This window comes from Watersipora subatra, chromosome 7, assembly GCF_963576615.1.
Source record: "Watersipora subatra chromosome 7, tzWatSuba1.1, whole genome shotgun sequence".
Taxonomy (NCBI): Eukaryota; Metazoa; Bryozoa; class Gymnolaemata; order Cheilostomatida; family Watersiporidae; genus Watersipora; species Watersipora subatra.
In genome coordinates this window covers 17120869-17136254 of record NC_088714.1, presented here as the reverse complement: position 1 = coordinate 17136254, position 15386 = coordinate 17120869, and the positions used below count along the sequence as shown (strand labels likewise).

Here is a 15386-nt window from a genome sequence, read left to right as displayed (position 1 = left end):
AAGAGCTTGTAATCACCTTTCCACATATTTTGCACCTACAACACAACAGAGTAAGACATGGTGAATCTTATGATACCAAATAACTGTAATGTGAATTTTGTTGCAAGTCAACCTTTAAAAATGGTCAAATATGGTTTTTAAGCAGTTGATAGTGCCAAAATATTTTTGACTTCTTAGCATTGGATTGCCCTACTAACAACTGCTACAATATTTTAAACTTTGTTTATATAAAAGTTGATTGTTAACTGTCACATTGAAATGGAATAGACTAGTTATGATGTAAAAGAAACATAATTGGAGTGTACAGCGTAATGTAGTGTGATGTAGATTAATATAGTAGTATGAGATAGCTATCTTTATTGCTTTTCTACAGTCCAAGGTATCGTATCATGCAACCAGTATATTTACTTTGTAATACTCCACTTTCAGCTCAGCCTGTAAGAACAGGTTTCCTGGCTGCAGATGCAGGGCCCAATGCTCAACTAAGCAATGCCCTTGTTTTATGGCTGTCAGAGAATGCGACCCTGATTTGTGCAATGTTTGCGGTGCCCAGAACTTTGATACTGACAGATCTCCCGATTCCGCCCAGTGCAAGGTGAGAGTATATTTCTTGCATGTCTAAGGCATTTCCCAGTGTTCATTATACATGTATATGTATGTATTTTACATACATATATAGTGTAGTGTGATTCTTATTGCATCCTTCTATGTAGTTCTTGTAGTATATTTCTATAAACATATTTATGGTAGGTAAAATCGCTCTCATCTGTGAGAACAAAAGAAAATAAATTTTATGTTTGCTACTGAAGCGCAATACCATCTTGTGAAAGATTCCTAAAAATTAATCAATTAATCCATTTCTAATGTATTTTTCAAAACTAAGCCTTAGTTTTTGACCAGCGTATAGCTGGGTGTACTGTGGTAAACTGTAGACTTGGAGGTAGCTCAGGTGCAGGACTAGACTCTGCGGTCAGACCAATGTTTTTCATTACCTGGTAACTACTGAACACGCTGCGCAACCTCTGCTATTCCCTCATTGTCTTGCTCAGAGCTTTATAGCGTGTATTGAAATCTTGCTGTCTAAATACGATTTACATTCGTGCTTTATAGATAGTCAAACCTCAGCATACAAAGTTAAACCGCTGCTATTTTTGCTTCACGTCAAACCCTTTGTATCCCTGAGCAGATGTTCCTATAAGAACACATATTTCGTTTAATTTGTTTCATCGCTTAAAAGCTGAGTAACAATTGCGTCTAGCGTATATACATACCATATACAGTGTAACCTCGGTTCTCGATCATAATCCGTTCCGGAAGGTTGTTCAAACACCGAGTTGTTCGAACACCGAAATCATTTTTCCCATTACAAATAAGGTAAATTGTTTTAATCCGTTCCAACACCCTGAATGTTTACCTTGTTAGTACATGTACATGTATTTTATACATTATTTTATGCATGAAATTGCACATTAAAATGCTGACCAACACATAAAAAACAATGTATATCTCAGAAAATGTTAAGCAAAATGGCAAAGACACAAATAACATAAACATAAATGTAACCCGTAAAACGTAATGTAATTACTATCGTAATCTTCCATACGAAAGATTACGCTAACATGAACGTGTAAAAATAAAAAAAGGATAAAGAAAAGAATTATGAATAGGATTTTTTAGGATACAGGATGTTCTTTTCTCTTAAAATATCTATCCAATGACACTTGCTTCTGCCTTCTTTTTAGCACTTTTCGGAAGTGGTTCATGATAGTGCCGTTAAAGTCATTGATGACTCTTGTGGCTGCAGCTTTATCGGATTGGTGGAGTTCGCCAAAATTCTGTAACTCGGCCCATTTGCTACACATTTGTTTAATCTCGGACGTCGGGGCATCCTTTCTTGGCGACAACAGTTGGTCACGGTCAACGCCGCTCAGCATCCGGTGTTCGAACTCTGATTTTTGTTCGAACTACGAAGCAAGAATTGCTTGAATTTTTTGTTCGGACTCCGATTTGTTCGAACAGCGAGTCGTTCGAAAACCGAGGTTGCACTGTACTGAAAATTACATGAAGCACTACAACAAATACACTGTATAAACTGGGTGAAAACTAGACATAAAAAGCTAAACTACATGTTGGTGACAAAATAAAGTAATGTAAAATGTTTTTAATGCCACTTTACTTATTTTAAAGAGAGGTGAGTTGGTGGAGGAGATGGAGGTTGTGTAGGTAGTAATAGAGATGCTTATAGACATGTACACAACTTGTATAACTTGTCTACACCAACCTTTAATCATCACAATTCATTTATAAACTAGATGTATGCCCAGCGTTGCCCAGGTGATCAAAAGGTCTTTGGACAGAAAATTTATTTTTGTCCCACGACCAAATGAGCGGATGCGAAGTTAGGGAGTTTTTATGATAAATGCATGTGCACACAACTTACGAAAATTATTCATCAACAATGAGACGAACCCTTGTTTGAAAATTTCATCAACAAATTTAACCATCGTTTTGTAGATTAGTTAAAGTATAATAACGATACAAAACACATATAGGCCTATTTAAATATGTTACCAAGTCTTTGTAAATTGTCGAAATTCTCTAAAAACTTACCCATCTGATCAGATTATTCACAAATAGACAGATTTATTAGGACGAAAATCATCACAAAACGCTTGAAAAGCTTGGTTTAATAAAAGTTAAGACTGGAAATTAAAACGGCGGTCGACAGATAATAGAACGATCAAGTCGTGCGCATTTTGCGAAAAAATAACGTGCACTTTTCACCAGTCTATAGCATTGTCGAATTGCCGAAGGTTTCGGCAATTAACATAGGAGTACAGAAATCGTTTCATTTTTGCCGATTTCAATTTTTTCATTTTCCTATGAGATTATTACAATAATTAATTATAAGTTTGGATGACTACAGAACAATGACTACGTATTACAGATTTTCTAAAAATCTATATAAATATCACAACTTCGTGATATTGATAGCTATGACGTTTTGAAATGTAAACAAAATTGTGCATTGGTTTTATATTATTACTATATTAATAATATTGGTTATTCTAATAATATCAGTGCATTTTACTTCTAATATTGGCCAATATTGCATTTCTCTTTTTGCAGGAGGAGAGATATAAACATATAATCTTTTCCTTTCATTATTGCTATTTGTTGTCTATAATAACACCCACACCCAGTACATTACAGCTACCATTGCAGTTATCCTATTTGACTGCTAATATTGCATTTCTCAACCATCAGTACCCTTTCTTTTTTCCAATATCACTTTGGTCGTGGGCTGTATGAGAGTGGAATTTCTAGTTTAACATATACAACATTTACCATTCCAACTTTTAAACTTCATATCACAAGAAAAGTGTTTTTTGTGCATTTCAAATGAATTAAGAGAAAAAAACAACTGTTAAGATTTTGAAACTTTTTCAAACAACTGTGGCTTCTAAATTTGATATCATGTAAGAAGTGTTTTGTTGAAATAAATTAGGAGAAATAAAAATGTGAAGGTGTTTAAATATAAATGTGAAATCATTAGCAAGTAGTGGCTAAATATAGTCTGTTTTGCTACGATCACAATGGAAATTTATTTGGTACACAATTATATGATTTTAGTTTGTTTCAGTGTTAACATCATAAGGTGAAAGTATTGTATAGAGTGGTATAGAAACCCATAGTAATTATCTAATGCAATCACTTCCTGATAAAAATCATCAATATCATCATCATTAAAAAATAGTAACAAAACAATATGTTAACCTTAATAACTATAGTTACCTACATTAACTTTAGTGTATTTTGTGGTTATGATCTGGAAGATAATGTAAGATTCCAATGTACTATGTGTAGAGTTCTTACTTTTGAGACAGATGTGTAACATAAACGCTGAATCTAACTTAAATGAATTTAGCTTACTAAAAACATACTTGAAAAAAGTTTTAGTATGTATACTAGTAAATTTGTAACTAAAATTTTATCAGTTATCGGTTTGCAAGTCCGTTTTTACCATAACAGATTCGCAAACAGACAACGCATAACTATCGCTTAACTAATTTCGGGAGAAATTATTGTTGATATCGTATGGTGGAAAACTAATTAGCCCTAGTATGGCGAGGACGAAAAAGCATCGTGTTTTATAATCAGGCGAAAAATATTTCATAATAAGGGCATCGTAACTCGTGGGCACAATGTATAAATTAATACGTCATTTAGCATGTGCAATCGAGAAAATGGTATGCTGATGAGGATTGTGTAGCTCAGTGGTTAAATGAGTGGTTGAAAACTTGTGGTTGCAATCTCTGTGAGTTCAAATCCAGCTCGAAGCAAGCTTTTCATTCCAAGATTTTAATAGCTATAGCTGGACAGACCGATTCACAGACGCACAAACTTGAGATTTATATAGATTATTTACACTTCATATCAAATATTTACTTTTTGTTTTAGACTTACGGCCAGCAGCTTCAGTTCTACATATTTTAGGCTTTCTTTTTTAACATCACTTTCACTTTTCTCCTCATGATTAATACTGGACAACTTAACAGATTTTTGCTAGATTTGATCTAAAAGTGCTTGTTTATGTTTTCGGTTATTTCTTGTTTAAATTTAAAAAAAAAGGATTGCTTTTTAACTCTTGTCTGCACTACTACCATATGCAGTAGTTGTTTTTGGATTTTTGATATTGAAATTAAAAAAGGATTTATCAAACACTGTTTAGTAGTATTCTAGCATCATAGAATACTACTAAACAGTAGTATTCTATGATGCTATGTGTGAAATTATGTGTAAAAGAAAAGCATACAGAAACACAAGCTTATAAAACTGTAATGTTTTGAGAAACCTCTAATATACATGTAGCGCATTTCGAATTACCGTATATCCCCCCACATATAAGCTGATTCTAGAATGCAAAAATTTTTTACAACACCTAGAGGTCCGGCTTATGAGCTCGTAGCTCTAATTAAAAGCCAACGAAATGACATTATGCTAACTCAATTTTAACGACTACAACTCGAACCTTTATTGACTCAACTTAATGAAAGTAAAACATAACAATAATGGTTACCACTATAACTAACTCTTTCGCTACCAAATAAATTTTTATAGAGACAATTATTCGGTAAACCAAATATTTGAAATTGAGGAGGATAAGTTGTCATAAAATTTGACCAAATTATTTAGCATAAAAGTTTACATCACCCGATGCCATGAAAAGGCCACAAATGGGTTGCAGAATGAGTTCGGACACTTCAGTTCTCTTCATACTACCATGGTTGATAAGTTCCAAATACTCCGATTCAAATGAGTTACCTCTATCACTATAGCTTAGAGCATTATTATTACTGTAACAAATAAATACTCACTGTCACTACTACTATTGCTCAATAGATAATCATCAGAAGTCTATTGATCTACAGTTTGTGTAACCTACATAGCTATAATCCTTCATCATGAAGAGCAAATAGCTATAAAGATGTGCTTTTGAAAAGCGAAACTAAGATTAGCGTGAGATGCAAACATGTTTTCCATTGGTTCGAATGCAAACAGATGGTTGTTTCCTTTCGATTAAGCGGAGATGCAATACGCTAATTATACAACTACTGACCAATGAGAAACGTTTTTGTATTAATCTTGCAAAGGCCGCTCCATTTCTACAATTTTTTGCTCTGATAGATACGTACGACATGTTACGATTAATAGGGTCGGCTTATGTGTGGTTTCCTATAAATTACATATTGTCACGACTGTTTTTCTAGTTTTGGTTTATATTCGAGATAGGCTTATATGCAGGGATATACAGTACTCCACATGTTAAGCCATTTTGTTTTTATAAATTTTTCATCATATTTTGAAAAATTCCCATGTTAAAAAAAATTCGTACATTGGAATAATTGTTAGTTGATGATTGGGTTTGTGTCTGATCATATACCAGGAGAGCTGTTTGTACTATTAGGAAAAAAATTATAGCTTAGTTTTCCATCTTTTTTATATTAATGGAGCTTTATTAGAACCCCCAACCTTTAGGGATTTAAAAATATAAAGCAAGTTATTGATGCTGCTCATCTACACACTTTGTCTTATATAATGAGACTCGATAAGGATTAATTTATATCTCATTGTGTCACATAGGAATAACCTACTCATCTTTTTACTATCTCCATGTCAATGTTATATTTTTACTGATCCATCATGTTTTCATGTCCTGTTTATACGTTGTATTTGATGTTCGACATGTTTGCCGTTTTATTAATTTGACCCTCATTGGCTTAGTGACTCTGATAGTCTGGATTTGTTTGTTTGTTTTGGATCTTTAGTTGTAAATATCATTACTAGGCAGGAATAATATGTTTGCTCTGTAAAGTGAGACTTTAATCTTTCTGTTTTATTTAATTTGTTTATGGCATGAAATATCAAATATCGTACATATGAATCAGTATTTCTACTGACAATAATGTTGGTTGAAATATGACAATTAGTCTGAATCAAGTCATTTAAATCTGTGCTGCCTCACTTCCTAAAACTTGTATCTAGTCACAGCGGTAGCATTTTACAATGTCTGTTAACTTCTGCTCTGATCCCACGACCAAACAAGAGTGAAGCGATTGATTGGGAGATTTATGATAAATGCACATGTGCACACAACTCCCGAAAATTTATCCGTTAACGGTCGTCACCAAACCCCTGCAACGAAATCCTATCAACAAATTTAACTATTTTTCAGTAAAGTCGTTTAAGTATAATAATGATACAAAACGCATATAAACCTATTTAAATATGTTACCAAGCCTTTGAAAGGTTACCGCAAATTCCTAAAACTAACCCATTTGATCGGATTCTACACAAATATACAGATTAATTTGGATGAAAATCGCCACAAACCGCTTGAAAAGCTTGGTTTAATAAAAGTTAAGACCGGAAATTGAAACGCCGAGCAACAGAGAATAGAACGATAAAGTCTTGCGCATTTCATGAAAAAAACGTGCACTTTTCACCAGTCTATAGCATTGTCGAATTGCCGAAGGTTTTGGCAATTAACATAGGAGTACAGAAATTGTTTCATTCTTGCTGATTTCAATTCTTTCATTTTCAATTTCATTTGACGACACATTTGAGTACTTTCGTATTCTACGGTAACTGATGTCCAACGCAGTATAAGTAAAGGAGATGACGATGATATTTTTAACGGTTCTTATGAGATTATTACAATAATTAATTATAAGTTTGGATGACTACAGAACAATGACTACGTAGTACAGATTTTCTAAAAATCTAACGCAGTGTAAGTAAAGGGATATTCGATGATATTTTTTCTAACGGTTCTAATGAGATTATTACAATAATTAATTATAAGTTTAGATGACTACAGAACAATGACTACGTAGTACAGCTTTTCTAAAAATCCATATAAATATCACAACTTCGTGATATTGTTACCTATGACGTTTTGAAATGTAAACAAAATTGTGCATTGGTTTGCTATTATTACTATATTAATAATATTGGTTATTTTAATAATATCAGTGCATTTTACTTCTAATATTGGCCAATATTGCATTTCTCTCTTTGCAGGGCGAGAGATATAAACATATAATCTTTTCCTTTCATTATTGCTATTTGTTGTATATAATAATACCCACACCCAATACATTACAGCTACCATTGCAGTTATCCTATTTGACTGCTAATATTGCATTTCTCAACCATCAGTACCCTTTCTTTTCCCAATATCACTTTGGTCGTGGGCTGTATGGCAGTGGAATTTCTAGTAAATAAAACTCATCCTTAAATAATATATGGAAGACTACTTTGAAGCAGTGATATTACATACTGTAATAAACATCACTGTAAATAATTTGTTTTGCTGACGCTGTTCTTTACAGTATGATTATGGTTACTTCATTATGTGCGCATGTACTGTAGCATTGGTTTATGTTCTTAGAAATGTGTATATTTGTTGTTGCTTGTACGACTCACAGTTTTTATGATACTTTGTAAGTTTTCATTATTGTATGAAGCCGTTAGCTCGCCATGGTGATGGGTTTAACCGGAACGTTTTGTTACTTGAAGGATGTTGTGTGGCATTCAGGATTTCTTGATCCAAATGTTTTTTTTTAACAAAACAAGCAATAAGAATATTATCCAAATAGCATTCTTAATAGCCAAATGGAATTCTTACACTTAATTCAAGTGTTCACAGGTTTTATATTTAGGGAGAACAAAATTTTAAAATATAAGAATTTAGTAGCAGCTGCTCTCACTGTTTTAAAACTTGTTTTGAAGTCAAAATTATTAAATTCTCCTGGAACATTGTTGCTGGCAAATGGTCTTTTGCAGGAAATCATACATCGTATATCGATTTGATGTTTTTGATATGATTTGATCTGTAGAATGTAGCCATTCAGCGTGGTCAGCACAAGCACCTGTTCCAAGCACCAAGTGAGGTAGCAGGATGGGGCATCTACCTCAAGGATGGAGTGGAGAAGCATGAATTCATCTCGGAATATTGTGGTGAACTTATCTCTCAGGTTTGTCTTCTCATCGTTTACTACAAATGTTTAGGATCTTCCATGGACTTCCCTCTTTTCTTTATTACTATCAATAATTCACACAATTCGTTTTGCGCCAACCTTCCTTTGCTAGAAAACAGACAACACTTTACGAGACCAGAAATATGGATAAAAATTTGAAGATGAAGTCCTAATTTTGACGCGCTTGGTTCGTTGATAACCAAAGCGGAGGTGAAGGTTTTTTCAATATTAAGATTTTCTTGCACCAGCATTATTTTTTCTTTGAATCTGCTCCTTTGTACTGTCCATATTTATATTATGAACTTGTCCCTTGGGGCCAAAAGTGAAGTTTTTTTTATTGTTTGGAGAGACAGCCCCTTGCAGATGAGACCCTAGTATTGGAAATTAAGTCCTGTCTATCACGTTTAATTTTATTAGTTTAGTTTAATTTTATTATACTGTCAGAAACAAAACATAAGCTCAAGTTTGCTTGAATAATGTCAGATTAGCGAGTGCAAGTACCACTGTACTTTTTACTACTCCTTTATTTGCAATGCATGTACTCTGAAAATTGATTCATGTTAAATTAGAACAGGAAAGTAGAGGAGTGATGTTATGTTTCTGAGATGTTTATGCTTTTTGTATATTTTATTGGATGATCTATTATTGTATTAGCAAAAAAAATTTGTCTGTTCCTCTGCGATTGTCAGCTATTTGCTGATAATACCTTTCAGCTCAAGTCGGCGTAGCCGCACTATGAAAGCGTCTGTTGGGAACACTCAGAGTTTGCTGATCAACGATCAACTCCAATCTTTTTAAAAACTTTGAGTTGATCAGTTAGATTTTGACCTCTCGCAGACATATTTCTGTATTTTATTAATATTTATGTTTTGTTACACATAATTGCCTTTAATTCAGATTAATTATACTGGTTACTCTGGTTTCTTAATTCAGAATGAGGCTGATCGGCGTGGAAAGCTTTACGATCGTTACATGTGCAGCTTCCTTTTCAACCTCAACAATGATTACGTCGTCGATGCGACGAGAAAAGGAAATAAGATCAGATTTGCGAATCATTCGGTCAATCCAAACTGCTACGCTAAGGTAGGCGTTACAGTTGGTCAATTTGATTTAATACTTAAAATAGGAGTTGTTTTCTCTTATAAATTGTTAATGATTCAAGAGAATCAGGAGAAAATAATTCAGTACTACAATGTTTGCTGGCCGAATACTCTGTTTGGAGTGAAGTCCAGCAATGATTACATCTCAATCACTGAAGATATTTCAAGTCACTAATGTCCGTTAGAGGTTATTGTGTATTAAAATGGAAATATCATTTTTTAATGATTCAGGATGTATTTTCTACATAAACACTTCAAACACTTTGATTTGGAACATTCAGCCAATCATGCTTTGTTTACTTGATGTATTCTTGGAAAGACCTGAGGATCATGTTGTAATGCAATGTTGATATGCAGTGTGCAATTCAGGTAATGATAGTTCGTTGCTCGTAAATACAGTAGTTGCCGTGCATGCATTTTGAACATAAATCTTTAGATATCGTAAAACCTTTATTTGAATGCCATGGCGCTGTGTTTTTAAACCCTTCCCCTTAATTTGAGGTGATGTTCAAATAGAAGGTGGCGCTTTATTTTTCGACTAGTCTGTTAAAATTTTAGAAAGATAAATTTAAATCTTTTATGAGCTTTTACGATGCTAAAGTCTCCAACATTTTGCACTCTTCTTCAGGCGGAGCGACGTTCGTGCCACTGGCATCAAAGTTTTTGCTAAACCATTTTCATATGTGTCAAAGTATCAGATAAAATTAAACAAGGAACTACTTTGAGTAAAACTTATAGCCGGATACGGCTATTACAGTCAAACATGGATAACTCGTCCACGGATAGCTCGAACACATGGTTAATTCGAACATTTCCTTTGGTCCGTTCCCACGTAATGATAAATTGCTATAGATAACTCGAACTCAACACTGTTAATTCGAACTGTTTTTTTGCCCAACAGCTACCGAAACGGTTGTTTTCGCTTTAGAAAATCACTTTATTCAAAGCCATAGAGGTAAACTTCATCTTTTCGTAATTCATAAGCTTCGTTATTACCACCATCGGCAAAATATTTTTGTCAACGACTTTTCTAAAAGTTTGGTGAAATTTGATTTATACTGCGATACGATGAATAGCACGGGCTAGCCGGGTCACGCACGCAAGAATTTTCGCCACGCACATACAAAACAAAAATCGCATGTTGTTTTGTATGTGTGTGGCGAAAATCCTTGAGTGCGTGACTCGGCTAGCCCGTGATGAATAGTTTTCCGACGTTGATTCCGTGTTGAATCAACGTAGGAATGTTGAATGTTTAAAACGTCTTAAAAATGTTGTAATTAAACGTATACGTTGTCTGAGCTACAAAAAACTATTCATCGTTTGACCTAAACACAGAATACGTGTGTACATTCAATAAGTATCTATTAAAAAAGCGTGAGTGATATAGAATGTACCGTAAAACCTCGTAAAACTTCTAATTGAACTGCCTCGGAGTGTTGCTCTTAACGAATCCCAGGTAAAGTAAGGTAATCTGCATAAACTTCAAGAAAAAACGGCAAAATTGATCGTGGGTAAAACCCCAAAAGAAAAAAATGTCTTTTCTTTTGAGCATTTCAACAACGATCAAGTTTTGCCAATGTCAATCTGAAAAACGTCCTGGCAATAACATCACCTCAAACAACAAACCAATCTCAAGTGATAGAAAAATCTCTATACTTTTTCATGAAAACGTTTTAAACTTTACATTAGAAGAATTTAATTTGAAACAAGCCATTTGTGCTTTGGATTTATATTATAGTTTGTATATGTACATGTATCTACTAATAAATAAGTAAATATATGGACTTGTGACAGTGCTCTGATAACTTGAATGCTCTGATAATTCGAACACTTTTGCTCGGTCCCTTGAAGTTCGAGTTATCCATGTTTGACTGTAATTATTTTGATAGGTGTCACATCCAAAATTTTGAAAAAAGCTGTAAAGTTTTGCAGTTAGAAAACGGACTCTGATACACCATAAAAATGGCTGCTATTTTGTCATAGCCTACTGTGTTTCTAAAGAGTATTCCCATAGTTCATCTAAATGCTTCAAAGTTTTCATGACAGATCGTAAACCACATTATGGACGAATCTGAAGATAATGGATCAAATTTAGAATTTTCGGGTGACTTTGAATCAGAGTGTAGCTACAGTATGATGATTGTTATGATCGATTTTCTCAGGTACACTGTCAGTAAAACCATGGCAACCGCTACAGCAGCGAAAGAATTGTTATTGATGTAACAGAGTCATTATTAGTACCATATTATCGAACACTTTTTTACTGATCACTTTCTATTATGGGTTCATAAAGATCAAAGAATGTTAAAGTGGCTGACAAGTAGATATGGCTTTCAAATAAAGGGTGGCATTCAAATAAAGGTGGCATTCAAATAGAGGTTTTTCGGTAGATACAAATTGAGGTTAAGTTGTGGAGGTTCTAAATAACTATTTTAAAATTTGTGAGGTTCTTGAATCAGGATCTAGCTACGAGTGTTGGCATGAGCTCTTCAACGTCAGTATAGCTATAGCTAGCTAGCCTATAGCTATAGCTAGCTAGCCTATAGATATAGCTAGCTAGCCTATAGCTATAGCTAGCAGGATTAAAGTCTTTTCAACCCTGCTAACTGTACTATTAATGCAATTACATGTGATGCTTGTAAAATGAAAGCGATCATGTGTATGACCAACCAACCACAGACTGTTATGGCAACCATTGGCCTCTTGTTTGATCAGCGTACTATTATCAAACAAGAGCTGCTTTGCTCCTGTGTGCATGCTTTTACTATGGGAACAAAAGCTGGACAGAAAAAGGCTACATGCACCGGTTCCGTTGCATTTCTTTTTCAATGAATCTTCACATGCTGCTTTCTTCAGGTGCAAGCCGTCGCTACTGTATAACACAAACTGTTAGTAAAGGCTACCAGTCGCATGAGTCAGTTGTTGGAATTAAGATCTCATTTCGTTTGCGTTCGATCAGAGTTACACGCGTAGAAGCCGGACCCCTAAGTTTTGTAACTTTTTTCCTTCTAGAATCGGCTTGTATGTAGGAATATATACTGTACATATGTACTCATCTTGCTAATACTGGCTTATACAAAAGTCGTTGGGACTGTGATGAGGTTGCTGCATACTATGAATATACTATACATATAGCTGCAAGTTTGGACTAGTCCTTATTTGATTTTTTGCCGCAAAAGATGTAATCAAATTAATCTCCTCGACAGCGTGCTGATTACCAGTTGCACCAGATATAGTTTTGTTATCAGTCGATTGTTTTAAAGTTTTTTGGACTATTTCCCAATCTCTTATTTCAAGTGTGGATCTATTACAAAAAAGACTTGGTCTGCAAAGCGTAGATGTCGTTGAACATCTATGATTGCCTTTGTTATTGAAATACTATTCTCAAGTTCTTGTGTTTAGTTTAGGATTTACCTTTAGAGAAGCTCTCGTTTTCAGCCTTTCTTTTTCACTTTGTCTGCAAGCTTCTTAAGAGGTTCAAGTCTCTCCTTGGAGTATTCAGACATACTCAGAGTATTCAGACATGAATGATAATAAATAGTACGGAATAGGATAAATCGAAGAACATGCCATAATTGGTAACATCGGAATTTTACGCCTATAATATTTGTTTTGGTGATAACCACCCATGTCTTTTTGCATTGGTCTATTTCATAAAGTGAAGACAAAAGATGATGTTGCAAGGATTAACATAATTTGGTTGTTTTGGAGTTTTGAACTAAAAAATATCTATTTCTATTCACTTTTGGTTATAAAGATTTGAGCGACGTTTACAGCTGTACAAGTTGTAAACGTAAATAAACAGGTCGTTGTGCAAGGCTGACCAGCCATAGCAGAAGTGCTAAGTTAATTAACATATCAGTGGTTTCCATCGTTAGAATACAAAGATTAGATAAAACGATGACCTCTAAACAGTTGATTTTGAACTTGCAGCTAAGATTGTGACATATTGGAGATAAGAATAGGTCATAGTAAGGTCTGCTTCAACGACTTCGCCTCTCATATTAATACAACTCCGAATGTGTTAGCTCTATAAAACTTGTGGCCCTATAAGAGGATGGTTCTGCTGCAGGTTATGACTGTAAACGGAGATCATCGAATAGGTATCTATGCTAAGAGAAGTATTCAGGCCGGTGAGGAGCTGTTCTTCGACTACCGATATGGACCGACAGAGCAACTCAAGTTTGTCGGCAAGGAACGCTATGATGCTGCCTCCTTCAAGGCATAGATTTAAGGTCAGCAGTGTTATGATGCTGCCAACTTGAAGGCGTAGACCGAAGGCCAGCAGCGTTATGATGCTGCCTCCTTCAAGGCATAAATCCAAGGACAGCGCTGCTGTTTAACTCAAGTATTGAATATGTATCAATGAATGTTTGTTGAATTGAGTACATACCAACTGTATGCTGTAGCTATGGTGTCTAGTAAAGGGCAAGTTGGTTTTGCAACTATAGTCATTGTAAAGAAACTAAGACCACTTATGTAAATTCACTTTGCTGGCTCCTTAGTTCCATTTTAGTCAATGTCGAAGTATACATATTGTACACTAAGGCCAGTCCATTATCGCAGTAAATAATAACGCATGTTGTCCAACGTATATTCTACAACTGGCAAAATCTCTATAAAACTGGGAGTTAGATGCAGAGTTGACTGTGTATGCTTTTTGTTGTCACATGGCCTACTTGGAGACCAGTTCGCTGCCAGTCATTGACCGTGCCATGAGAAAAAAGATTTTTTTTTGGAGTGCACTGCCATCTGGCTCATCACTTCAATTGGGTCGCCTCAAATGAGGGAAGAAAAATGGTGTAGGCGTCTGCTCTTTGGTATATATTGTAGTTTTGTCAACACCTAAAAGCTATGACCACAGCTGGTTTAGACTTTATTAATGGCTTGTGGCCCTGTAAGATTCTCATAGTGGGTGAGCAAGAGTGCTGCTAGTAGTCCAACTCAAGCATGCCTTTAACAAGATGCATTTAAACTATAGTAAGATTAGTGAATTGACTAAGATTCATTGACTGAGATTCATTGACTATATCTCATAGACAATCATTGATGATTCTTTACTAATTGACTATCCCATACTTTATATGTATCAATCAGGCGCGTTACAAGGCAGATTGGATCGCTTGCCTATGGTTCCTATTTTCAAAAACTGCGCTTGGTAACAGCAATTCCCATCGTTTGAAGTTACTCTTGCGTTAGGTTTTTAAAAATCTCTCAGGCTGTGATCACACCAGCCCAAGGCTCTCAAAGTGAGCACGTTCCAGTTTGTAACTCTGTATCAAACAGCTGAAGTTTGTAAATTATGTAAAATGGTAAAATGTGTGAAGGTTAGTTTTTTGTCTTGGAGTTGCTAAATCCTGAATCATTATTGAGTCAATCCTTTGCTATTGCAGTAGGCGCTCCTATAACGGAAATAATACTTTCCAGAAACGTTTACATTATAGAGATTTTACATTATATGAACTGTAAAATACACGTAAATTGCCTAATCCATTTTGAATTCTTTCCAAACTCACCCCTTTGAACATGCAAATAGGAAAAATTAAACTTTTTACTTTTTTAGCTGTACTGTAATTGCAGTATTGTTAGTTTGCATCAACAACTTTTCTCCTTTTTCTGATCAATTGTGGCAATTTTACAATAAGTTGATGGGGACACTCATCTTTGTCACTCATTTACAACTATTTGTTTAGTTTTAGATAGCAAAGTTTATTTTTCAAAGTAAAGCTACTAACAAGTATTT

General features: G+C 34.6%; 1 protein-coding gene across 1 annotated transcript in view; it reads left to right on the top strand.

The window, feature by feature from the left end:
• LOC137400265 (histone-lysine N-methyltransferase EZH2-like) overlaps positions 1-14229 on the top strand; it is a 58505-nt gene extending 44276 nt beyond the window's left edge. The window contains exons 10-13 of the mRNA XM_068086594.1: positions 430-595; positions 8403-8540; positions 9477-9626; positions 13716-14229. Coding sequence (XP_067942695.1) covers positions 430-595; positions 8403-8540; positions 9477-9626; positions 13716-13871 — 610 coding nt within the window. The 3' untranslated portion in view covers positions 13872-14229. The remainder of the gene's footprint in view (positions 1-429; positions 596-8402; positions 8541-9476; positions 9627-13715) is intronic.
• Positions 14230-15386: the final 1157 nt, after the last annotated feature.